The 27,299-nt window shown below is 43.5% G+C and overlaps 1 protein-coding gene across 4 annotated transcripts in view; it reads left to right on the top strand.

Moving 5' to 3' along the window:
• The first annotated feature begins 984 nt into the window (after window positions 1-984).
• The window catches only part of SESN3 (sestrin 3), a 116,349-nt gene continuing 90,034 nt past the window's right edge, over window positions 985-27,299 (top strand). For 2 of the 4 annotated variants that reach the window (XM_056561511.1, XM_056561510.1), the window contains exon 1: window positions 1,424-1,730. In XM_056561511.1, the coding sequence (XP_056417486.1) occupies window positions 1,668-1,730 (63 nt within the window). In that variant the 5' untranslated portion in view covers window positions 1,424-1,667. The other 2 variants (XM_056561513.1, XM_056561512.1) reach the window with 2 other exon arrangements.

Here is a 27,299-nt window from a genome sequence, read left to right as displayed (position 1 = left end):
TTCTCTACCACAAGGTTTAGCTGGGAAGACCGGGCAAAGCTGGGTACTCTGACAGTGTATATCTATATATACACAACATACGTACAGCTGGTGACATGCCACCATTTTTCTCACTGAATATATTTCCCATGATGTTATTGACACATTTTCACCAGATGTTGATAACAACACAAGTAATACATCCATACAAGTAATCCATTCATCCATACAAGTAATCCATCCATACAAGTAATCCATCCATACAAGTAATCCATCCATACATACAAGTAATCCATCCATACATACAAGTAATCCATCCATACATACAAGTAATCCATCCATACAAGTAATCCATCCATACATACAAGTAATCCATCCATACATACAAGTAATCCATCCATACAAGTAATCCATCCATACATACAAGTAATCCATCCATACAAGTAATCCATCCATACATACAAGTAATCCATCCATACATACAAGTAATCCATCCATACATACAAGTAATCCATCCATACATACAAGTAAGCCATCCATACATACAAGTAATCCATACATACAAGTAATCCATCCATACATACAAGTAATCCATCCATACATACAAGTAATCCATCCATACATACAAGTAAGTAATCCATCCATACAAGTAAGTAATCCATCCATACAAGTAATCCATCCATACATACATACAAGTAATCCATACATACAAGTAATCCATCCATCCATACATATGAAGACTACATCGACTGTATGTATGTTTGTTCCTGTATAACTTCCTAATAACTTGAGAACAAAGCCCCTCGGTGCAATAGGGAACAACTGATAAGGAAACGCAGCGGATCGGATCACGTTCATATTTAGGTTTTTTTCTTTTCGTTTTTACATTTACACCTGAATCCCAATAGTCATCGGCTTCGCCCTTTCGCTGACGTTCATCACTCAGGACAGTAATGGCGGCCATATCCCCGGCTCTTACATAGAATACAAGTTTTGCACATTTCTGTATTTATTATTTTTCTTCAGCTGTCATTACTTCCAATTCGTCCTTGTTTACCAAAAACTTCATCCGCCTTGTCCCTGACGCCCCCCAGCGCCCGCTCCCCTCCTCCTCTCCGGCGCTGCGCCCCTTCTTCTAATCACTGTTCTCTTTGTCCTGCAACTAAAAAGCTTAAAAGCTCCAGTGGGTGTGGCCAAGCCTGTTTTCGAGCTTTTCCTATTGGCCCAGGCGCCATTCTCTTTTCCCGTCCTCTGATTGGCCGCTTCGAGCAGTTACCAGGGGGCTTGACGCAAATAGCGGCTCGCTTCCCATTGGCCTGGCGGAACGAGAGGGCGGGACACTGTCAGAATGACAGAACCTGAGCTTGAGCATGTACGTGGGCGTGTTTGTCGGGATGAAGAGGGCGTGGCTACGCGTGAGGTTATAAAGGAATCTGGTTAGTGGGCGCGGTTATGCCCCCCAAAAGAGGCGTGGTCTTAAGCGAGGTTATATTAGCTGGGGTTCAGTGGGCGCGGCTAAGCATTTAGGTCCGTCCCCCGGTGGCTGTCACTCAGGGTATCCCTCCGCCTCCTCCTCCTGTGCCCGGTCTGTGCTCTCGGGTCGGCCCGCAGTGCCCAGCTCGCCGGTGCCGCTCTCTTTCTCCCCGAGTCACGGCCGGAGCACCAGGCGGGGGGAGAAGGCTGACACCATGAACAGCACCGAGAACAGCGACTATGTCATCTGCAGCAACTGCCACAAAGTGCTGAGGAAGGTGAGAGCCCAACACCCCCCAAAACTACTGCAAAAGCGTCTGAACCCCCTTGTAACTGCCCCCAACAACTTCTGCCTGCAAGTCCTGGCACGTCCCTGCAAGGACTTGCTGGTTCTTGTAGTCCTACAGCCGGTTATAAACCGACAATAGCACCGGCGAAGGCAACGGTTGGCTTTTTTTTTTTCTTTCTTTCCGGGGGCGACGAATCTGACAGATCTACGGTCGGGTGCGATGATATTCGCCACCATGGTAATGCGAAGATCATTTACGTTTTATTTTTCGCCGTTTAACGTCTACGTTTTATTCGCTACTAAAAAAACAAAAAAAAACAAAAAAAAAAAAACGTATGCAACAGAATCCGTTTCCAATTGACTATATATATATATATATATATATATATATATATATATAGTGTATGTATAATGTGTATAAAATGTAGATTTTTTTTTTGTGTACGCAATAGCGTTTTTTGCAAACAGCAAAATTAAACGCGCTGTAACGTGTTTAATTTTAATTTTATTTTTTTAGTTTCTATGGCCAAACTACAACTCCCAGCATGCCCGGACAGCCGTTGGCTGTCCGGGCATGCTGGGAGTTGTAGTTTGGCAACAGCTGGGGACACACTTAATGGAAAACATTGGCGTACACAATAGTCGACTACGTTTTTGCATACAGTAAAAAAAAAAAAATCTGTTTCCCATTGACTTACATTACTTACACGATTGTACATTTTCTTTGGCGCAATAGCTTTTTTTCTTTTACATACCCAATTCTGTTGTCGACTACGTTTTTTGCATACGGGCGCAATAAAATGGACTATAACCCAAGCAGAATCCGTTTCCCATTTACTTGCATTATAACAAAAAAAAAAACTGACTGTAACGCATGTTTTTTTTTAATTTTTTTATTTATTTTTTTAAATTTTGGCGCAACATCTTTATCACATACCCAATAGCGTTGTTGACTATGTTTTTTGCATACGGCGAAACAAAACGGATTGTAACAGAAGCAGAATCTGTTTCCCATGGATTTACTTTATATAAATAAATATATATATATATATGAAGAAGAAAAAACGGAAATGTGAGATAAATGCGTAATTTCCCCCCCCCCCCCCCTCCCCTCACATATTTATTCTGATAAATCCATGATGGCGACCGTATGGGAAGTTCTTTAACTCTACAATGCAGGACTATGGCGTCGAGCGATTAAAAATTGGTTAACAATTAAAAAAAAAAAATGGAAAGCGACGATCGTAGATACCGCGGCGAGCGCTACGAATCTATAAACTCCATCAGTCTATGGCCGGCTGCATACCTGCAGTAGATTGTACGTCCTGTTGCTATGTCGGAAAACATCTTCCCTCTTCCAAACTACCCCCCCCCCCCCCCCCCATTCTCTGCCAATAAATCATCCGTATTGAGGTTGTTGTTGCCCAATTGGCACCTTGTTGGGCAATGAACTGATTATTTATTTTTATTTTTTTTGCCCCTAGTTTATACAGACCGGAAAGAAGGGGTTAATTTTGTGTTAATATATATATGTGTCTATCTATATTTTGTCTATTTATATATCTATAAATAAAATATATATATATATATATATATATATATATATATACACATTCTATTTGAGTGTTTATTTGTCTTTCAATTTTCCAACATAAAAACCAATGGAGAGGAATGGGTTTTTGGACAGAGGGTAGTATGTTGTGTTTTTTATTTATTTATTATTTTTATCTGTGTATTTATTTATGACCTTTTTTTTTTTTTTTTTTTTTTCTTCTTTTTTTTTTTTTTTTTTTTTATTTTTAATTTTTTTTTTTTTTTTTATTTTTATGAAGGCTTTGACCCTTTAAATCTCTTGAATCGTTCACCTACTTGGGTGACTCTGTGATGCCCTGGGGCTTGCAATCTAATTTTGGTGTGATCCAACCATAGGAATTCTTGCAGGTATCGAAGCTGTGACGGTTTATGCAGCGCTGATTGTTTTTTTTATTTGCCCCCGATGTAGCAGAGGTGAGTTAGTTGTTTGCTACTTTTCGTGCTGCGTCGTCTAAACTCTCCCGGCTCTGCTACATCTGTTGTGGTTAGCCGTTTATCTCGGCGCAGAGATTGCAGCTGTGCTTTCTGTGATGAAGTCCTTGTTGTTCTCTTAGGTGTCTGGCAGGGGCCCACATTGCGTAGGGCAGTGCTTCCCAAGCAGGGTGCCTCCAGCTGTTGCAAAACTATAACTCCCAGCATGCCCGGACAGCCGAAGGCTGTCCGGGCATGCTGGGAGTTGTAGTTTTGCAACAGCTGGAGGCACCCTGCTTGGGAAGCACTGGCGTAGGGTCTTTTACCTGGATCCTGCGGCTGTCAGGTCTCCTGCTAAGTGTCCGGACTCGTTCTCGTCACTTGCGGTTTGCGTCGTCATTGTTCGCACCTAACAGGATTATACCGCCATGTATATGTAATCCTGTCGCTGCTCCTTGTATACTTTGATTACCTTTTGGAAATTTACCGGTAAAGTGTAAAAAAAAAAAAAAAAAAAAAAATAATAAAAAAAAATAAAATAAAAAAAAAAAAGCCCTTGGGTCGTCCTCTATTTAGAAGAAAGCGCTGTAGTAATGAATGGCAGTTTTTTTTTTTCAATCAGGGTGCCTCCAGCTGTTGCAAAACGACAACTCCCAGCATGCCCGGACTTTCAAAAACCCCATTGTGAACCCAGCCTAATGTAATGATCTCATCTGCTTCACCAACACAGATAATCTCTACAGGAGACTGGGAGAGCTGGACGAGTACTGTGAGTAAGCCCTGCACTGTGTACTGCCTACCACCCAGCTTTCCCTGTCTGCAGAAGAGAATATTTGTCTGGTAAAGCACCCGTATTGGAGCTGTTTACGAGACACGGAAAGCTGGGTGACAGCTAAAACACAGTGCAGGGATCACAGTATGTACCCCAGTCTCCTGAAGAGAATATCTGTCTGGTAAAGCAGCCATACTGGAGCTCTTCAGAAGACTGGGAAAGCTAGGTGGCAGACAGTAAACAGTGCAGGGCACACAGTACTTCCTCCAGCTTTCCCAGTCTCCTGAAGAGAATATCTAGTTAACTGAGCGAAGGCTGGGTTCACACTACTGCTGTTCTGCTTGGCTTTTGGATTGGTTAACTGGTGATTCAGCAATATTGGAGCTCTTCATCAGAGTAAGAAAGCTGGGTGGCACGCATACAGTGTGTACTGTAGTTTTGCAACAGCTGGAGTCACCCTGGTTGGGAAACACTGCTGTGGGGGTTGTCACCCAGTTTTTCCATTAGCTATACCTGTTTGTGCTTTGAAAGAATGTGTTTTTTATGCAGGCGTAACCTTAGAGCTAGAATTCCCCTTTATATACTTAAAGGGGTACTCTGGTGGAAAACTGTGTATAGGGGTTATGGGGCAGAGGAAAAGTTGCTGGGTTGCCCATAGCAACCAATCAGATCGCTTCTTTCATTTTGCAGAGGCCTTGTTAAAAATGAAAGAAGGGATCTGATTGGTTGCTAAGGGCAACTGGTCAACTTTTCCTTTTGGAAAGGTTTTGATAAATCTCCCCCATGATGTCTAAGGGGGGGGGGGGGGGGGGAGTACCCTTTTAAATTCCAGTGCAGCAGCCTCCCATTGTTTTTAACATGGCTGTATTTCCTTGAGGGAAAATTTCGCCTCGGAAATTCGGATGACGAACTCCGCCAAAACAGTCAACATTCCCTACGGATTACCATGGCTGTCTATGGAGACGTCTGGTGTCAGAGCGGTCCTAGTGCCGACTGATTTAGTCGCCACCTGCTGCACACGGAATATCTGTCTGGAGAAATTCCTGCCATGTAAATGTGCCCTTAGTGTGAACAGGGCCTAATGGCGCTCAAAAAGGCTCCATTGACTTCCGGCACTGCGTCTGGCAAGATGGCAAAGCATGCTGTGGTATTTTGTCCGGTACTTTGGACAGAACCTACAATAGGGTGAACCCAGCCTCACACACCGGTGTTTTTATGGCCTCCGAACTGACAGCTAGAATTGTCCTGTATGTTCAGATGTGACCTTACTCGTACACTGTACCAAATTGTCAGCTGTAAGAAGTATTAGGGCTGTTTTGACCTGTCACTGTAGCAAATCCTCAGCTGTGAGACGTATAAGATCAGTTTTGGTTTTTCAGCCTCTGGAGTAAACAAAAAATCTCCCATTGACAGCTAGCGGAGATCTTAAAAATGTTGGATTTCTTGGTATTAGACGATCTTCCGCTGTTTGTTTTAGTTGTAAAGTGTTCTATTCTGCAGAAGTCTTTGCTGCACCTTGTAGTTCATCGTGAATTAAAGGGGTACTCCGGTGAAAACCTTTTTTCTTTTAAATCAACTGGTGGCAGAAAGTTAAACATATTTGTAAATCACTTCTATTGAAAAATCTTAATCCTTCCAGTACTTATTAGCTGCTGAATGCTACAAAGGAAATTCCTTTATTTTTGGATCACAGTGCTCTCTGCTGACCTCTCTGTCCATTTTAGCAACCATGCATAGCAGATGTATGCTAAGGGCAGCATGGTGGCTCAGTGGTTAGCACTGCTGCCCTGCAGTGCTGGGGACTTGGGTTCAAATCCCCCTAAGGACAACAATAAATAAAGCGTTATTATTATTATAATGATGTCAGCAGAGAGAACTGTGCTCGTGATGTCATCAGAGAGCATTCCAAATATAAAAGAATTACCTCTGTAGTATTCAGCAGCTAATAAGTACTGGAAGGATTAAGATTTTTTAATAGAAGTAATTTACAAATATGTTTAACTTTCTGCCACCAGTTGATTTAAAAGAAAAAAGGTTTTCACCGGAGTACCCCTATAACCTTATCAGTCCTTTGAGGGACCGGGAGCCTCGTGCCTCCTCCGCTGCTGTACATTCCTCCACCCGCGGCACAGTAGTCGGCTCCTGTTTACATCTATGGGACTTGTTCAGACACATCCTAATTATGTCCATTAATTGCTGTATTTTTCTCATTAGTCGCCATGGAGATACAGACATTGTTTATTTCACACGTCTTAGCCCCATCCGTCACCCTTCTGGATATTGACAGATGTCATATAGCGTTTGTAGGAATAAAAATATACATTTAAATTTTTATTTATTCTTTTGTTAAATCGAAATAAAAACTACTGAAATTTGTGCACTTTTGACTCTGAGCCTCTTAATAGGCTTACACTTCTTGTTCAGTGGTCAGCAGTCATCTCCGTATCGAATCATCACTGACAGGATTACAGTGACTATAGATAATACAGGATCCACCATTTACAATAGGTCATGGTCACAGCTCTCCTCCTCTATCTGTGCACAGGTTACAGAGCATGCCCACAACATTCTCCGATAGGTGTCAGTGAGTTGTCTCCAGCCTACATATTCCAACGGCAGTGGTCTCCAAACTGTGGACATCCAGCTGTTGCAAAATTACAACTCCCAGCATGCTCAGACAGCCGTTGGCTGTCTGAGCATGCTGGGAGTTGTAGTTTTGCAACAGCTGGAGGTCCAGAAGTTGGAAACCTAGGTCTTGGGATCGGTGGTGATTTGACCTCCAGTTTTAGGATCGGCAGAGATTTGACCTCCAGTCTTGGGATCGGCAGAGATTTGTCCTTCAATCTTGGGGTCTGCAGAGATTTGACCTCCAGTCTTTGGATCGGCTGAGATTTGACCTTCAATTTTACGTTCTGTGGAGATTTGACCTTCAATCTTGGTATCTGTGGAGATTTGACCTTCAATCTTGGTATCTGTGGAGATTTGACCTTCAATCTTGGTATCTGTGGAGATTTGACCTTCAATCTTGGTATCTGTGGAGATTTGACCTCCAGTCTTGGGATTGGCAGAGATTTGACCTCCAGTCTTGGGATTGGCAGAGATTTGACCTCCAGTCTTGGGATTGGCAGAGATTTGACCTCCAGTCTTGGGATTGGCAGAGATTTGACCTCCAGTCTTGGGATTGGCAGAGATTTGACCTCCAGTCTTGGGATCGGCAGAGATTTGACCTCCAGTCTTGGGATCGGCAGAGATTTGACCTCCAGTCTTGGGATCGTCGGAGATTTGACCTCCAGTCTTGGGATCGGCGGAGATTTGACCTCCAGTCTTGGGATCGGCGGAGATTTGACCTCCAGTCTTGGGATCGGCGGAGATTTGACCTCCAGTCTTGGGATCGGCGGAGATTTGACCTCCAGTCTTGGGATCGGCGGAGATTTGACCTCCAGTCTTGGGATCGGCGGAGATTTGACATCCGTTCTTGTGATTGGTGGAGGTCCCAGAGGTTGGACACCCACCTATCGTCTACTTATCCTCATTTTGTGGATAGAGGATAACTTTTTCATCTTGGGATAACTCCTTTGAAAGGAAAACTGTAGTGGTAATAACTTAACCCCTAGATAGATTTTGGGGGTCCGACCGCTGGGACCCCTGCGATTTCCTGTATGGGGCCCAGGCAGCGCGCAGGAAGGGGGCGTGTCAGCCCCCCCATATATCTCAGATACATGGAGGGGGCGTGTCAGCCGCCACCGCCTCATGCGGAGACGGAGTGCTCCCTTCCTGGGGATAAGTTCTATACCTCTAAAGTTTTCCTTTAAAGGTGCGTTCCCACAGGGCGTACACGCAGCGTATTTGACGCTGCGCAAAATTTACGGCAGCAGCAGGAAATACGCTGCGTATTCCTTGCTCACTATACACACAGGGCTTTCCGGTGGCAGTCGTATGTGTGCAGTGAGTTTTGGAGGTGGAGCAGCGCGTCACAGTCACGCTGGCATACAGCCCCGCCTCTAAAACTCACTGCACACATATGGCTGCCGCCGGAAAGCCCTGTGTGTATAGTGAGCAAGGAATACGCAGCGCATTTCCCACTGCTGCCGTAAATTTTGCGCAGCGTCAAATACGCTGCGTATACGCCCTGTGGGAACGCACCCTAAATGTATCTTTTGAGGGGTAAAAGAAAACCAGTCCACACAGAGGAAACCCACAGAACTATGGGTAGTATATTCTAAATTTACTGAGATCTAGTCCTGGTTGGATTCAGAAGGGACCATTGGTCCCCCCCCCCCCCCCATTGTAGCACAGACATGTCACATGGGGCTGGCCCAAGTCTGTTCACATCTAAGTTGTAGTTTCTGTTTATCTGAACATAATTATGGTGGTAAAAGTGCTAGCGGGACTACGAAAATACACTCTACCAGCACTTCTGTAATATTTGAGGCGACCATGTTGGTCTTTCAGTGAGGAGGACAATCCTAAATAGAAGAGGTGGCCTGGAAGTGGAAAAATGGACTTGTGCTTTGTTTAGAAGTAACACTACTTTTGCTTATTGGTTTTATCTGATGTTGCCGCTTTTCCTTATTGAAGTGACCTGCAATACCAGGCTCCTCCATAGGACAAGAGTGGTGCTGTTTCTAATCCTGGACAACCCTTTTATGTTCTTTTGTAAACCTCAGCGACCCAGGAGTACTTTGTATGGATAAAAATGGAAACCACTTCTATTACATTTTCGTGGAATTTAGTGGGAGGTCACGATAGTCCGAGAAGGTCATAGCATGTCTGAGATACAAGCCAGACCCTTGACTTCAGCCATTGAGGTCAATAGGGTTACTGATAATGTGCTCATTGTTTACCACAGACAGGTCCATACTAAGACGTTCTTCTACCCCTTCGCCCGGCAGATGTCGGCACTTATCTGAAGCAGATGATGGGTGACAGAGTAGTAGATCACATCACACCCCGGGAAAATGACTTTATAATCCTATATCATGAGTGATTCTGAATGTACCCAACTATGGTCATGACCCCAAAAAATAAATACACGTTACCATTTATTTCATTATTGGTCCAACGTCTCCTATTAATAGACCAGATATGTGATTAAAACTTAATAGGTTTATTTCCATTCAGGATGATGCTCCCATAATGCCTTATATATTTTATTTATATTTTATTTATTTATATACCGCCTACAGATTCCGCAGCGCTTACAACGGAACTGAGTCCAGATTTTGTACTCTCTTAAAGGGGTACTCCCATGAAAAACTTATTTTTTTTTTTTTCAATCAACTGGTGTCAGAAAGTTAAACAGATTTGTAAATCACTTCTATTAAAAAATCTTAATCCTTCCAGTACTTTTTAGGGGCTGTATACTAAAGAGAAATCCAAAAATGAAATGCATTACCTCTGATGTCATGACCACAGTGCTCTCTGCTGTCTATTTTAGGAACTGTCCAGAGCAGGAGAAAATCCCCATAGCAAACATATGCTGCTCTGGACAGTTCCTAAAATGGACAGCAGAGGTCAGCAGAGAGCACTGTGGTCATGACATCAGAGGAAATGCATTTTTTTTTTCTCTTTAGTATAGAGCCCCTAAAAAGTACTGGAAGGATTAAGATTTTTTTAATTGAAGTGATTTACAAATCTATTTAACTGTCTGACACCAGTTGATTTAAAAAAAAAAAAAAAAAGTTTAACATGGGAGTACCCCTTTAATGGGGGGTACTCCGCTGCTCAGCGATTGGGACAAACTGTTCTGAACGCTGGAGCCTGTGCCGGGAGCTCGGGCCGTCATAGCCCCGCCCCCTAATGATGTCACACCCTGCCCCCTCAATGCAAGTCTATGGGAGCGTCACAAGCTCCCGGGCTCCAGCGTTTGGAACAGTTTGTTCCAAATGCTGAGCAGCGGAGTACCCCTTTAATGCTAGATTGAGCTTTTTCCTGTGCGTCGCCCCCTGTGCAATATAATTTTGGGGTAAGTTGCCAATAATTGCGGTGGGAAGGGATGTGACGACTATCAAGTACATTTATGGCCCCTATGTGAATTTTTAGGCCCATTCAAGCCTTATTATTACTATGAAGTATAGACCGGAGTTTGGATCTGAACATCTAAAGGGCCGTGCGTCACGGGTATAAAGAAGGTACACTGCAATGTGTGAACAGACATCAGTAGACCAGACATAGTCTTCTTGCGACTACATTGGTCTGTGTTGGAGCAGTTTTATTTGTGGGACACAGATGTGTAGTATACCGCACTTTTGTGTTCTGCTAATAAAACGTATAAGGGTGTTTAAAGGAGTAGTCCAGTCCTAAAAAAAACGTATCCCCTATTCTGAGCATAGGGGATAAGTGTCAGATCGTGGAGGGGTCCGACCGCTGGGGCCCCCCTGCGATCTCCTGTACGAAGGCAGCGCTCCGGCTCTGCTATAGATTTGTATTGAGGGGGCGTGTCAGCTGCCGCTCCATGCCGTGATCATCGTGCGCTCTCTGGCCAGCGAGCCAGGGCCCCGTACAGGAGATCGCGGGGGGGGGGGGGGGGGGGGCCAGCGGTCAGACCCCACCACGATCTGAAACTCATCCCCTATCCTCAGGGGATATGTTTTTCAGGACTGGACTACTCCTTTAAACACCCTTATGCGTTTTATTAGCAGAACACAAAAGTGCGGTATACTAGACATTTGTGTCTCACAAATAAAACTGCTACCAACGCAGAGCAATGGCTGGACTACTCCTTTAAAATAGAGCTCCGGCATCATGACGGGGAGCGCTGCCACAGCGGGGTGTTGTAACAGACCTCTAACCGTAGCGTCTGCGCTCTGATACCCCGGCGGTTATGTTCCTTGACTGAGAAACACTAAATGGGATTAGTACTGACCTGCTGGGAAGGATACTGTGACGCCTATGTGTTGGATAACGGGGTCCACTGACCTTTAATGATTTTATAATATTTTGGGGTCCACTGACCTTTAATGATTTTATAATAATTTGGGGTCCACTGACCTATAAATAATAATATCTATACAGTGGTCCCTCAAGTTACAATATTAATTGGTTCCAGGACGACCATTGTATGTTGAGACCATTGTATGTTGAGACCATAACTCTATGGAAACCTGGTAATTGGTTCTGAAGCCACCAAAATGTCATCCGAAAATAGGAAAAAGTGAGGATTAAAGAAAAACAAGTAGAGATAACAAATAGAGATAAAGCAAGATCATACATATAAAAGTAATAAAGATCTGCTGGGAGCTGTAATCACTGTCTATGTCAGTGTTTCCCAACCAGGGTGCCTCCAGCTGTTGCAAAACTACAACTCCCGGCATGCCCGGACAGCCGTTGGCTGTCCGGGCATGCTGGGAGTTGTAGTTTTGCAACAGCTGGAGGCACCCTGGTTGGGAAACAATGGTTTATATAGAGGACAGGAGCTTCTTCAGGGTCCTATACAGTACACACAGTGTCTCAAATGGAGCCGCCCTTACTTGGTGTCCAAAAGAGCAGCTAACCCTGGCACAGGTAAGGAGTAGTACAGAACTTGTACTGTGGGGGGGGGGGGGGGGGGGGGGGGGGGGGGGGCGCTACCAGACACCAGTCAGTGCATGCACTTCAATAATACAGGTAATTTACCAGTAAAATGCCCATTCTGATTGGTCAGTTCCTCCGGTTGTGACATGTTGCACAGATCTGGACTGTCTGTAGCATTGTATGTTGAGTCTGGTTTCAAGTTACAATGGTCCAGAAAAGACCATTGTATGTTGAAACTATTGTATGTTGAGGCCATTGTAAGTTGAGGGATCACTGTATTTCTATAAGGCATTTGTATGTAGATGTGTAGAAACTCCAATAGGAGTAATATGCGCTATTTGTAGCTCCCTTTAATTCCCCTGAGGAAGCAGGTGCCGGGTATACATGAGATAGCAGGCACCTGCAGAAACGCGTCGGGACTGGGGCTGGGTCAGTGGAACTATTAGTCCCAGGTGGACTGGGAAAATATATTTTATGCTGAGTTATAATCTTTTCTCCTTTTTTCTTTTGTTTGGTATCCACGTTTTGAGTGAGGGTGGTTTTTACCATTAATAATAGTAAAAGTTATGTTTTAAAGCACCTTGGGGGAGATTTATCAAAACCTGTGCAGAGGAAGAGTGGTGCAGTTGCCCATAGCAACCAATCAGATCGCTTCTTTCATTTTCCACAGGCCTCTAAAGAGGCCTGTGGAAAATGAAAGAAGCGATCTGATTGGTTGCTATGGGCAACTGCACCACTCTTCCTCTGCACAGGTTTTGATAAATCTCCCCCCTTGTTGGGATAGTATATATGTTTTTCCTTTTAAAATAGACTAATCTCAAGTGGAACACATTTGGTCTATTGACCCCCAATTGGCATATTGGGGTATACATTGAAATAACGTTTTGACAGATCTCTATGTATACCGGCGGGTATACAGCTTAAAGGGGTACTCCGCTGCTCCAGCGTTTGGAACATTTTGCTCCGAACACTTGAAGCGGGTGGAGGGGTTAGGGACATCATGGCCATGCCCCTTGTGGCGGCCGCCACGCTCCCTCCCATAGACTTGCATTGAGGGACATGTCCGTGACGTTGCCAGGGGCTGCTCAGAGATCTCGGGGGTCCCAGCGGTAGGACCCCTGTGATCAGACATCTTATCCCCTATCCTTTGGATAGGGGATAAGATGTCTAGGGGCGGGGTACTCCTTTAAACATGATGTGAGGACCTTCTTGCACGGCAAACTCCAGTACTGCTGCCTGCCACCGATACCGCACCAACATAAAATATTGGATCTCCCAATGGATCATTATGGAAACATAATGCTGGTGGGTTTTTGGTAGGAATCCCTCTCTGACCAAGACTTTAGACACCACTCTCGGTGAGGGTGAACTCTTATTTTGTGGCGAGTTTTTTTTTTTTCCATTTCCCCTTTCAAGGGCAGCCGTGCAGAAATATTTACTGCTTTGTGTTAAACATTTAGTATCTCAAAGTCCAGACCCGCGAGCGCTGCCGGGAGGACGAGCCCCACATGGAGAATGTTGGACGCAGGTTCGGTTGCGCAATGCTCATTGTGGTGTGCCGCTTTTCTGGTGGAGATTTTTGTGGTCGTCCACTGGCACATCATTGTCGACTAACATTTCGCACCTTCGTGCTGTTTATACTGGTGAGTTACCAGTATAGTTACTGTGCTCTGCCCATGAGCAAAGCAGAACCAGAGAGTAGATAGCATCAAGAACTCTTTACTTTGTTTTGTATACAGAGAATGATACTTTTATAGACCTATCGGGTCAGGTATGAGAGAGTCTTGCTTTCTTGGTTAGGGAGCTCCTTTAGATCTTTTAGTACCAGGCTGGGAATAGTCACCAGTAGAGATGAGCACATTTTTAAGAAGTTTGTATTGTATGCATGTTTTTGTTGTTGTTTTTACTTGGATATGTACGGTATATGGAAAATTCTTAAATAAAAATGACAGTAAAAAATAAAATAAAATAAAAAAAAATTTTTTGGGTTCGATTCAGTCGATCGGTTGTTGGATTGAATTCAGACTGAATAAATTCTGTCTGAATCTAAACTCCTCTGAAAAGTTGTGTATTAAAGGGGTACTCCACTAGAAAATGTTTTTTTTTTTTTTTTTTTTTTAAATCAACAGGTGCCAGAAAGTTCAACAGATTTGTAAATCCTTCCAGTACTTAAAAGGGTTATCCAGGAAAAAAACTTTTTTTTAAATATCAACTGGCTCCAGAAAATTAAACAGATATGTAAATTACTTCTATTAAAAAATCTTAATCCTTTCAGTACTTATGAGCTTTTGAAGTTGAGTTGTTCTTTTCTGTCTAAGTGCTCTCTGATGACACCTGTCTCGGGAACCACCCAGTTTAGAAGCAATTCCCCATAGCAAACCTCTTCTAAACTGGGCAGTTCCCAAGACACGTGTCATCAGAGAGCACTTAGAAAAGAACAACTCAACTTCAGAAGCTCATAAGTACTGAAAGGATTAAGATTTTTTAATAGAAGTAATTTACAAATCTGTTTAACTTTCTGTAGCCAGTTGATATAAAAAAAATTTTTTCCTGGAATACTCCTTTAACAGCTGCTGTTTACTCCACAGTAAGTTTTTTTTTTTTTTTCTTTTTGAATGTACTTTCTGTCTGACCACAGTGCTCTCTGCTGACACCTCTGTCTATTTTTGGAACTGTCCAGAGTAGGAGCAAATCCCCATAGCAAACCTCTCCTGCTCTGGACAGTTCCTGACACGGACAGAGCACTGTGGTCAGACAGAAAGGAAATTCAAAAAGAAAAGAACTTCCTGTGGAGCAAACAGCAGCTGATAAGTGCTGGAAGGATTAAGATTTTTTTGATAGAAGTAATTTACAAATCTGTTTAACTTTCTGTCATGAGTTGATTTAAAATAAATAAATATTTTCCAGCAGAGTACCCCTTTTAAGCTCTGAGGTCTAATCCTAATCCTTCGGCTCCTTTGACACCACGTTTGTGGCACCCTTCATAGCTATATACAGTGATCAGTCGCCCACATATATACCCCCGCTGGAATTTACAGAAAAAAGGCTGCAGGCTGTAAAGCGAGATGCTTTATGGCACCATCGTGCGTTGTACTGACATCTGGTGGACAGTATGGGGGGGGGAGATTTATCAAAACCCGTCCAGAGGAAAAGTTGCTGAGTTGCCCATAGCAACCAATCAGATCGCTGCTTTCATTTTGCAGAGGCCTTGTTAAAACTGAAAGAAGCGATCTGATTGGTTGCTATGGGCAACTGGACAACTTTTTCCTTTGCACAGGTTTTCATAAATCTCCCCCTATAAGGGTAATGTTTTCAAGTGTATAATGCCGAAAAATGTTTTCAAAAATTGTACATTGTGATTTAGAGATGAGCGAATTTACAGTAAATTCGATTCATCACGAACTTCTCTGCTCGACAGTTGTCTTTTCCTGCATAAATGAGTTCAGCTTTCAGGTGCTCCGGTGGGCTGGAAAAGGTGGATACAGTCCTAGGAGACTCTTTCCTAGGACTGTATCCACCTTTTCCAGCCCACCGGAGCACCTGAAAGCTGAACTAAGTTATGCAGGAAAAGTCATCAACTGACGAGCCGAGAAGTTCGTGACGAATCGAATTTACTGTAAATTCGCTCATCTCTAATTGTGATATAAATTATAAGCCACTTTCTGATGACATTGCCTAAAATTTGAAAACACTGCTGCTTTCTTTTCAAAACTGCACCACCCCTGTGGCTGGGAGTTGTAGTTTTGCAACAGCTGGAGGCGCTGTGGATACAGCAAACTGCCTTAGATACAGCAAATTCAGGATTCCATTTACCATCAGAGATAGTTTTTTTTTTTTTTTCTCACAGCCTGAAGCAGACTGAGCTACACCTTTTTGTAAGCCCAGCAATAATCAGCCTGCAGCACCTGTGCTGAACCGAGCTAAAACATGAAGTGACCAGAAGGGAAATGAGAGACCCCACTACCGACCTGACAATCATTTCTTAAAAGGGGTACTCCGGTGGAAAACTTTATTTATTTATTTAAATCAACTGGTGCCAAAAAGTTAAAAATTTGTAAATTACTTCTATAAAAAAAAAATCTTAATCCTTCCAGTACTTATTAGCTGCCAAATACTACAGAGGAAATTATTTTCTCTTTGAAACACAGAGCTCTCTGCTGACATCTCTGTCCATTTTAAGAACTGTCCAGAGCCGGAGAAAATATGCTGCTCTGGACAGTTCTTAAAATGGACAGAGATGTCAGCAGAGAGCACTGTGCTCGTGATGTCAGCAGAGTAGGGGTGTGAATCGCCAAGAATTTGGCGATTCGATTCGAATCGCGATACCAGTGTGGCGATTCGATATATCGCGATATATCGCGATACCGTCTAGGTGACGATACATCGCGATATATCGCCCACCTGGGAGCATTCATAGATCCCAATAGACGCCGCTGTCAGCTTTGACAGCGGCGATCTAGTACTCCGGTGCACACTTTTTTTTATGTTATCCCGTCCGGGCTGCAAAATAAAATAAAACGCACTTTATCTTACCTGCCAACGAGCCCGCGGAGCTCCGGTACAGTCCGGTACAGGTGTTCGGTCCCCGGGCTGTATTCTTCTTACTTCCTGTTAGTCCGGCACGTCACATGGAGCTTCAGCCTATCACCAGCGGAGGCGGGACATCGCTGCGGCCAGTGATAGGCTGAAGCTCCATGTGACGTGCCGGACTAACAGGAAGTAAGAAGAATACAGCCCGGGGACCGAACACCTGTACCGGAGCTCCGCGGGCTCGTTGGCAGGTAAGATAAAGTGCGTTTTATTAAAAATTCCACATCCCTAAAAGAATCGATTCAAAAATATTTTGAATCGATTCTGTATCGGCAAATGAAAAATCGCGATTATCGCGAGAATCGATTTTTTCTTACATCCCTACAGCAGAGAGCTCTGTGTTCCAAAAAGCAAATAATTTTTCTGTAGTATTCAGCAGCTAATAAGTACTGGAAGGATTACGATTTCTAAATTGAAGTAATTTACAAATCTGTTTAACTTTCTGGCACCAGTTGATTTAAAAAAATAAAATAAAATAGAGAGTACCCCTTTAAATATGCTGGTAGTTGTAGTTTTGCTCCTGGAGGGCCGCAGTATGGTATACAGTACTATATACACCCCAATGGACAGGTGTGGCACTGTTTTCGGTAAAAAGCAGACAGGTTTTTCTAATTCCATGCACCCCCTCTTAGTCACTACTAACCCAGGTGCCTAGCTCTGCCTTCTCATGTGTCACCATGTACCGCCTGGTTGTTCGACGCCAATAAACCTGATCCTTCCTTTTAATAAAGAAGAGGGCACCTCCATGTATAGGAGCGCAGGTGGTCCGAGGACCGGCCGATGCCTCACCAAGCATCCAGGTCATGAAGTTTGCGGCTGCCCTTATTACAAGATTAATTCTTTCCCCGGTGACGGGTTCACTTTAACAAGACAGATGTGGGCTGGAGCAGATGTTTGTGTCACGTCCTGACACCGGATCAGATGCTTTTCCATGGGGGCGAGTGACAGGTGGGGGGGGGGGGGGGGGGCAGAATGTAGTGCAGCACTTGTTCTGGGTTCAGCCTTGCAAAAGGAATTCAAGTGGTGACCTCCTTGTTCTTGAAAAGGTTAATTCACCCATAGTCTCCACATTCCAGTGTCCTTCATAATCTTTTTGGAAAAAAAAAGGATTATCTGCTTTATTTAGCACTTTAAGGGCTAGTCGAGTAATCTGTTTAACGTAACGTCACATAACTAACACCAACTCCTTCCCTGAGTCTGCAAATGCTTTACTATGAGAAATTATCTATGTAAATACATTACATTTTTTATTTTGTATTGATCCTACATGATGCTCCAGAGCTGCGCTCCCCACCTTTCTGCTGGAGGAATCACTGTGTACATACATTACATTACATTACTGATCCTGAGTTATATCCTGTACTAGCTGAGTTCCCGGCGTTGCCCGGTTTTTCCCTTCCTAATCCTTGTTGGGGAGGAAAATAAACAAAGGAGGAAGCTTTTGACTTCATATCCCGTCCTCATATATTGTTGTCATATCCCGACCTCCTATCCCGACCTCCTATCCCGTCATCATATCCCGACCTCCTATGCCATCCGCCTTTCCCGTCCTCCTATCTCGACCTCCTTTCCCCTCCTCCTTTCCCCTCCTCCTTTCCCCTCCTCCTTTCCCCTCCTCCTTTCCCCTCCTCCTTTCCCCTCCTCCTTTCCCCTCCTCCTTTCCCCTCCTCCTTTCCCCTCCTCCTATCCCGACCTCCTATCCCGGTCCTCCTATCCCGGTCCTCCTATCGCGTTCTCCTTTCCTGACCTCCTATCCCGTCCTCCTATCCCGACCTCCTATCCCGACCAGTAATATGTGTACCAGTTATTGAAATATCTCCAGCTGTATGGAAGTTATGTGGGAACATACATTTCCCATTGATTTGTATGAGACTTTAAACAAAAACCCTGACCCTCACAAATGGGGGTAGTTAAGGGTTAAATTAACTATCTTATATTTTAAGTGGACATATAAGTAACATGTGACCAAGTATTATCAAAATATCTCAAGCCGTTTGGAAGTTATGCAGTAACCTATATTTCCCATAGACTTGTATGGTTCTTTAACCCCTTCAGGACGGAGCCCATTTTGGCCTTAAGGACCGGAGCGTTTTTTGCACATCTGACCACTGTCACTTTAAACATTAATAACTCTGGAATGCTTTTAGTTATCATTCTGATTCCGAGATTGTTTTTTCGTGACATATTCTACTTTAACATAGTGGTAAATTTTTGTCGATACTTGCATCCTTTCTTGGTGAAAAATCCGTAAATTTGCTGAAAAATTTGAACATTTTGCATTTTTCTAACTTTGAAGCTCTCTGCTTGTAAGGAAAATGGATATTACGAATACCTTTTTTTTGGTTCACATATACAATATGTCTACTTTATGTTTGCATCATAAAATTGACGTGTTTTTACTTTTGGAAGACACCAGAGGGCTTCAAAGTTCAGCAGCAATTTTCCGATTTTTCACAAAATTTTCAAACTCAGTATTTTTCAGGGACCAGTTCAGGTTTGAAGTGGATTTGAAGGGTCTTCATATTAGAAATACCCCATAAATGACCCCATTATAAAAACTGCACCCCCCAAAGTATTCAAAATGACATTCAGTCAGCGTTTTAACCCTTTAGGTGTTTCACACGAATAGCAGCAAAGTGAAGGAGAAAATTCACAATCTTCATTTTTTACACTCACATGTTCTTGTAGACCCAATTTTTGAATTTTTACAAGGGGTAAAAGGACAAAATTTTTACTTGTATTTGTAGCCCAATTTCTCTCGAGTAAGCACATACCTCATATGTCTATGTAAAGTGTTCGGCGGGCGCAGTAGAGGGCTCAGAAGGGAAGGAGCGACAAGGGGATTTTGGAGAGTACGTTTTTCTGAAATGGTTTTTGGGGGGCATGTTACCTTTAGGAAGCCCTTATGGTGCCAGAACAGCAAAAAAAAACCACATGGCATACCATTTTGGAAACTAGACCCCTCGGGGAATGTAACATGGGATAAAGTGAACCTTAATACCCCACAGGTGTTTCACGACTTTTGCAAATGTAAAAAAAAAAAAAAAATTTTACCTAAAATGCTTGTTTTCCAAAAAAAAATTTATTTTTAAAAAGGGTAATAGCAGAAAATACCCCTAAAAATTTGAAGCCCAATTTCTCCCGATTCAGAAAACACCCCATATGGGGGTGAAAAGTGCTCTGCTGGCGCACTACAGGTCTCGGAAGAGAAGGAGTCACATTTGGCTTTTTGAACGCAAATTTTTCTCTGGGGGCATGCCGCATTTAGGAAGCCCCTATGGTGCCAGGATAGCAAAAAAAAACCCACATGGCATACCATTTTGGAAACTAGACCCCTCGGGGAACGTAACAAGGGGTTAAGTGAACCTTTATACCCCACAGGTGTTTCACGACTTTTGCATATGTAAAAAAAAAATTTTTTTTTTACCTAAAATGCTTGTTTTCCCAAAAATTTTACATTTTTAAAAAGGGTAAAAGCAGAAAATACCCCCCAAAATTTGTAACACAATTTCTCCCGAGTACGGCGATACCCCATATGTGACCCTAAACTGTTGCCTTGAAATACGACAGGGCTCCAAAGTGAGAGCGTCATGCGCATTTGAGGCCTAAATTAGGGATTGCATAGGGGTGGACATAGGGGTATTCTACGCCAGTGATTCCCAAACAGGGTGCCTCCAGCTGTTGCAAAACTCCCAGCATGCCTGGACAGTCAACGGCTGTCCGACAATACTGGGAGTTGTTTTGCAACAGCTGGAGGCTCCGTTCTGGAAACAGTGGCGTACCAGACGTTTTTCATTTTTATTGGGGAGGGGGGCTGTGTAGGGGTATGTGTATATGTAGTGCTTTTTACTTTTTATTTTATTTTTTGTGGTAGTGTAGTGTAGTGTTTTTAGGGTACAGTCGCACGGGCGGGGGTTCACAGTAGTTTCTCGCTGGCAATTTGAGCTGCAGCAGAAAGTTTGCGGCAGCTCAAATTTGCAGCCAGATACTTACTGTAATCCTCCGCCCATGTGAGTGTACCCTGTACATTCACATTGGGGGGGGGACATCCAGCTGTTGCATAACTACAACTCCCAGCATGTACGTTGGCTGTCGGTGACTGCTGAGAGTTGCAGTTTTGCAACAACTGTAGGCACACTGGTTATGTATCACTGAGTTTGTGACCTAACTCAGTGTTTCACAACCAGTGTGCCTCCAGCTGTTGCAAAACTACAACTCCCAGCATGTACGGTGCATGGTGTACGGTGACTGCTGAGAGTTGTAGTTTGCAACAGCTGGAGGCACACCGGTCGTGAAACACTGAGTTAGGTAAAAAAAAAACTCTGAGTTTCACAACCAGTGTGCCTTCAGCTGTTGCAAAACTATAACTCTCAGCAGTCACCGACAGCCAACGGGCATGCTGGGAGTTGTAGTTATGCAACCAGCAGATGCACCACTACAACTCCCAGCATGCACTTTAGCTGTTTGTGCAAGCTGGGAGTTGTAGTTAGACAACAGCTGAAGGTACACTTTTCCATAGAAAGAATGTGCCTCCAGCTGTTGCAAAACCATAAGTCCCAGCATGCCCATAAGGGAATGCTGGGAGTTGTGGTGGTCTGCCTCCTGCTGTTGCATAACTACAGCTCCCAGCATGCCCTTTTTGCATGCTGGGAGCTGTTGCTAAGCAACAGCAGGAGGCTGTCACTCACCTCCAACGATCCAGACGCTGCAGGTCAGTCCTGGGGCCCCGATCCCAACAGGGACGCCGGGGATCGGGGTCCCCAGCACCCGGGGTGCACGTCCCGCACCCGCTCACGTCCTCCGGAAGAGGGGCGGAGCGGGTGCGGGAGTGACACCCGCAGCAGGCGCCCTGATTGGTCGGCCGGTAATCCGGCCGATGAATCAGGGCGATCGTGAGGTGGCACCAGTGCCACCTCACCCCTGACGGCCCCGAACAGCCAGTAATTCCGGGTCATCGGGTCACTGGAGACCCGATTGACCCGGAATCGCCGCAGATCGCTGGACATAATGACCCCCCTGGGCGATATGCCGGGATGCCTGCTGAACGATTTCAGCAGGCATCCGGCTCCGGTCCCCAACCGGCTAGCGGTGGGGGCCGGAATTCCCACGGGCGTATGGATACGCCCTCGGTCCTTAAGGACTCGGGATTCAGGGCGTATCCATACGCCCTATGTCCTGAAGAGGTTAAACATAAACCCCGCCCCTGGCAAATGGGGGCGAGTAAGGGTTAAATCACCTATCCTATGTTTGTTGTTGACCTATAAGTAACATGTGGCCAAGTTTCATGTTAATATCTTTAGCTGTTTGGAAGTGATGCTGGAACATACACACGTTGAGTTTTATATATATATAGATTATACTCCAGAGCTGTAGTCACTATTCTGCTGGTGAGGTCACTGTGTACATACATTACATTACTTATCCTGTACTGATCCCGAGTTATATCCTGTATTATACTCCAGAGCTGTACTCACTATTCTGCTGGTGGGGTCACTGTGTACATACATTACTTATCCTGTACTGATCCTGAGTTATATCCTATATTAAACTCCAGAGCTGTACTCACTATTCTGCTGTTGTGGTCACTGTGTACATACATTACATTACTTATCCTGTATTGATCCTGAGTTATATCCTGTATTATACTCCAGAGCTGTACTCGCTATTCTGCTGGTGAGGTCACTGTGTACATACATTACATTACTTATCCTGTACTGATCCTGAGTTATATCCTGTATTATACTCCAGAGCTGTACTCACTATTCTGCTGGTGAGGTCACTATGTACATACATTACATTACTTATCCTGTACTGATCCGGAGTTATATCCTGTATTATACTCCAGAGCTGTACTCACTATTCTGCTGGTGGGGTCACTGTGTACATACATTACATTACTTATCCTGTACTGATCTGCAGCCGAGCCTCCAACTCCGATGTGAGCAGCGCCCTAGCCCCACTTAGAATCTTCACTTTTTTCATACGCCTTGCGCGGACCCCCGGACAGTAGCCTAGAGGCCGCAGCTTCCTATTCCTATCTGGCTTTTGTAGGAGAGTTAGGGGGTAAAAATGTTTTTCTTGCGGAGCCCTGGCCCGGGGCCAGCAGCAGTTGTTTGTCAGGCCCTCGCTCTGCCTTAGGCAGCTGGATTCTATGTAAAAGGATCTTGTTGTTGAAGTGAACAGTTGCCGAGAGAAGGATTTTGCATATTGCAGACAGTTTCGTGTTTTTTTTTCTTTTCTTTTTTTCTTTCTTTTTTTTTCATCTGAAACTGGGAGTGGACGCCAGGGCCGGGGGAGAAAAAAACAAACAACAAAAACACCTAATAGAAATGTTTTTCTATGAAAAAGGGGAGAGCGTATGGAGGGATTTCTTCTTCGCCTTGGCCCATGGGATCAGATTACATATAATGCTTTCAAGGACCCCATATTGGTCTAGGGAGGAGGGGGGCGCGGACTGCTTCTTGGTTTAACCCTTACACCTCCCTGGGTTCTCGCTGCCTATTTTAATGACTTGTTTTTCCTCTTCAGGAATGCTTTCTATTCATGCCGGGAAGCTTGAGGGACTGGCACTGCTGAAGTGTGTCAAGGAAAAAAAATAATAATAATAAAGGAATCAATAGGGCGCGCTGGGGAATATTGCTCAATTTCTCAAGTTCTAAAAAAGTTATTGGATAAGGTCAGTGGCAGAATAAGGAGATAAACAACATAGAAGAGCGTTTCCCAACCAGGGTGCCTCCAGCTGTTGCAAAACTACAACTCCCAGCATGCAGGGAGTTGTAGTTTTGCAACAGCTGGAGGCACCCTAGTTCAGAAACAACGACATAGAAGAATGTCCTATCTGTGTCCTAGCTATATGGCGGTAGCTACTTCAAAACTACAACTCCCAGCATGTCCTCACAGCCGTTGGCGTATCCTACGAGTTGTCGTTGTTCCCTGTGTCATGTCCCCACCAGCTAAAGTCAATCCAAACCTACACACTGGAACCGCACTCCAATCTTGGGTAGCAAAAACCTCCAATTATTGTTATTAGATACACTAGAAGGCATTTGTGAATTCGTAAATTATATTAGATAAGCAAAAAAATTTATAAAATTAACACCAAAATTCCAATTGTTATACACCTACAAATTTTCTACTAAATAAATACACTAGAATTGTAAATTCATAAATTTTATCTATCTATCTATATATTCCTTTATACCATTTACACCATAAAGACAAGGACCCCCCCATAAAAAAAAAAAATGGGGGGGGGGGGGGGGGTGGTTAAGGGGGGTTTGTCCTTATTTTTGTCCTGTAAATAGTATATATACCGGTACATAGAGTATATGTGTATATTACAGCGTAATACAGTAATTACTTGTTAGTTAATTTGTAGGTGTACCACCTAAAGTTCCTGCACCAGTATAAATATAAACGGATCGGTAGTAAGTGCATTGCATTTTTTTTTTTTTTTTAACATCCTGTAGTATACTCCAGAGCTGTACTCGCTATTCTTCTGGTGGAGTCACTGTGTACTGTACTGTATGTACATTACATTACTTATCCTGTTTTATATTCCAGAGCTGCATTCACTATTATGCTGGTGGGGTCACTATGTACATACATTACTTATCCTGTACTGATCCTGAGTTATATCCTGTATTATACTCCAGAGCTGTACTCACTATTCTGCTGGTGAGGTCACTATGTACATACATTACTTATCCTGTACTGATCCTGAGTTATATTCTGCATTATACTCCAGAGCTGTTCTCACTATTCTGCTGGTGGGGTCACTGTGTACATACATTACATTACTTATCCTGTACTGATCCTGAGTTATATCCTGTATTATACTCCAGAGCTGTAGTCACTATTCTGCTGGTGGGGTCACTGTGTACATACATTACATTACTTATCCTGTACTGATCCTGAGTTATATCCTGTATTATACTCCAGAGCTGTACTCACTATTCTGCTGGTGGGGTCACTATGTACATACATTACTTATCCTGTACTGATCCTGAGTTATATCCTGTATTATACTCCAGAGCTGTACTCACTATTCTGCTGGTGGGGTCACTGTGTACATACATTACTTATCCTGTACTGATCCTGAGTTATATTCTGTATTATACTCCAGAGCTGTACTCACTATTCTGCTGGTGAGGTCACTGTGTACATACATTACATTACTTATCCTGTACTGATCCTGAGTTACATCCTGTATTATACTCCAGAGCTGTACTCACTATTCTGCTGGTGGGGTCACTGTATACATACATTACATTACTTATCCTGTACTGATCCTGAGTTATATCCTGTATTATACTCCAGAGCTGTACTCACTATTCTGCTGGTGGGGTCACTGTGTACATACATTACATTACTTATCCTGTACTGATCCTGAGTTACATCCTGTATTATACTCCAGAGCTGTACTCACTATTCTGCTGGTGGGGTCACTGTATACATACATTACATTACTTATCCTGTACTGATCCTGAGTTATATCCTGTATTATACTCCAGAGCTGTAGTCACTATTCTGCTGGTGGGGTCACTGTGTACATACATTACATTACTTATCCTGTACTGATCCTGAGTTATATCCTGTATTATACTCCAGAGCTGTACTCACTATTCTGCTGGTGGGGTCACTATGTACATACATTACTTATCCTGTACTGATCCTGAGTTATATCCTGTATTATACTCCAGAGCTGTACTCACTATTCTGCTGGTGGGGTCACTGTGTACATACATTACTTATCCTGTACTGATCCTGAGTTATATTCTGTATTATACTCCAGAGCTGTACTCACTATTCTGCTGGTGAGGTCACTGTGTACATACATTACATTACTTATCCTGTACTGATCCTGAGTTACATCCTGTATTATACTCCAGAGCTGTACTCACTATTCTGCTGGTGGGGTCACTGTATACATACATTACATTACTTATCCTGTACTGATCCTGAGTTATATCCTGTATTATACTCCAGAGCTGTACTCACTATTCTGCTGGTGGGGTCACTGTGTACATACATTACTTATCCTGTACTGATCCTGAGTTATATTCTGTATTATACTCCAGAGCTGTACTCACTATTCTGCTGGTGAGGTCACTGTGTACATACATTACATTACTTATCCTGTACTGATCCTGAGTTACATCCTGTATTATACTCCAGAGCTGTACTCACTATTCTGCTGGTGGGGTCACTGTATACATACATTACATTACTTATCCTGTACTGATCCTGAGTTATATCCTGTATTATACTCCAGAGCTGTACTCACTATTCTGCTGGTGGGGTCACTGTATACATACATTACATTACTTATCCTGTACTGATCCTGAGTTATATCCTGTATTATACTCCAGAGCTGTACTCACTATTCTGCTGGTGGGGTCACTGTATACATACATTACATATCCTGTACTGATCCTGAGTTATATCCTGTATTATACTCCAGAGCTGTACTCACTATTCTGCTGGTGGGGTCACTGTGTACATACATTACATTACTTATCCTGTACTGATCCTGAGTTATATCCTGTATTATACTCCAGAGCTGTACTCACTATTCTGCTGGTGGGGTCACTGTATACATACATTACATTACTTATCATGTACTGATCCTGAGTTATATCCTGTATTATACTCCAGAGCTGCACTCACTGTTCTGCTGGTGAGGTCACTGTGTACATACATTACATTACTTCTCCTGTACTGATCCTGATTTACATGACTTTAGCCCTAGATACAATACTGAAGGCATGCTGCTCTAATCGGTATCCCTGCCCGAGCCTCCCCGCACTCTCGCTGAGGTCAGTGTTTACGGTCCTGACTCTTGCATAAGGCAGGGTGCAGTACAGATAAGTTCTGTATCTGTCGCTCACTCTGCAGCCTCCTGTGTCTTTATAATAGCAGAAGTCATACTCTGCTGACACGGCGGATTTTACAGGCCTGATAGAGATGTGTACAGTACACAGACTGATATAACAAATTCCTTAGCCGGTCGCTCACAGTATTAACCAGTCAACCCCAGGGACTGTCGCTGATTGACAAGCGACCGAGGACTGTAAACATTTATCAGATGAGATGTTGGGTTTTCTATGCTGACCTCCGACCTACTTGTCTTGCAGAATATCCCTTGTAAGTAAACAGCAAAAGCAACACCAATATGTACGCCTTCTCTGCTATCTTCCCTTTCCCAGTTATGTCCAGTTGGGGAATAGGGAGCAACCAGTTTGGTCATCAGTATGACTCCCGAGTTTAAAGTGCCAGAAGTCCCAAAGGGCAGATGACTGCATTTGTGCTCTTCAGGAGTCTAGGAAAGCTGGATTACAGCCGTTATGGGAGGGATAGTGATAGCTGTTAATTGTCAGCCATGCTAAGTACTGTCAGAAATATCTCTTCCTGACATCAAGTATGTACATATTCTGGGACTGGAATGGCACTTGATGGATGACTATATTTCTTCAAAATTCTTCCCTGTTTCTTCATATGTCTATGAGACTCAAGGAAGTTCTCATCTTATTCAAGGAAAGGTGAAACCATCACTGCTAATGGACTTTTGGTAAAGACTGTTTATGAGCCTGAATATTTATGGAATAACAAGCAGGTTGCAAGTGGGGCCTATCATTCCCTTCCTGGCCATTTCAGGTTTCAGTTTGGTTCGAGTCAGCA

Source organism: Hyla sarda, chromosome 2, assembly GCF_029499605.1.
Source record: "Hyla sarda isolate aHylSar1 chromosome 2, aHylSar1.hap1, whole genome shotgun sequence".
Lineage (NCBI taxonomy): Eukaryota > Metazoa > Chordata > Amphibia > Anura > Hylidae > Hyla > Hyla sarda.
This window is presented reverse-complemented; position numbering and strand designations above follow the sequence as displayed.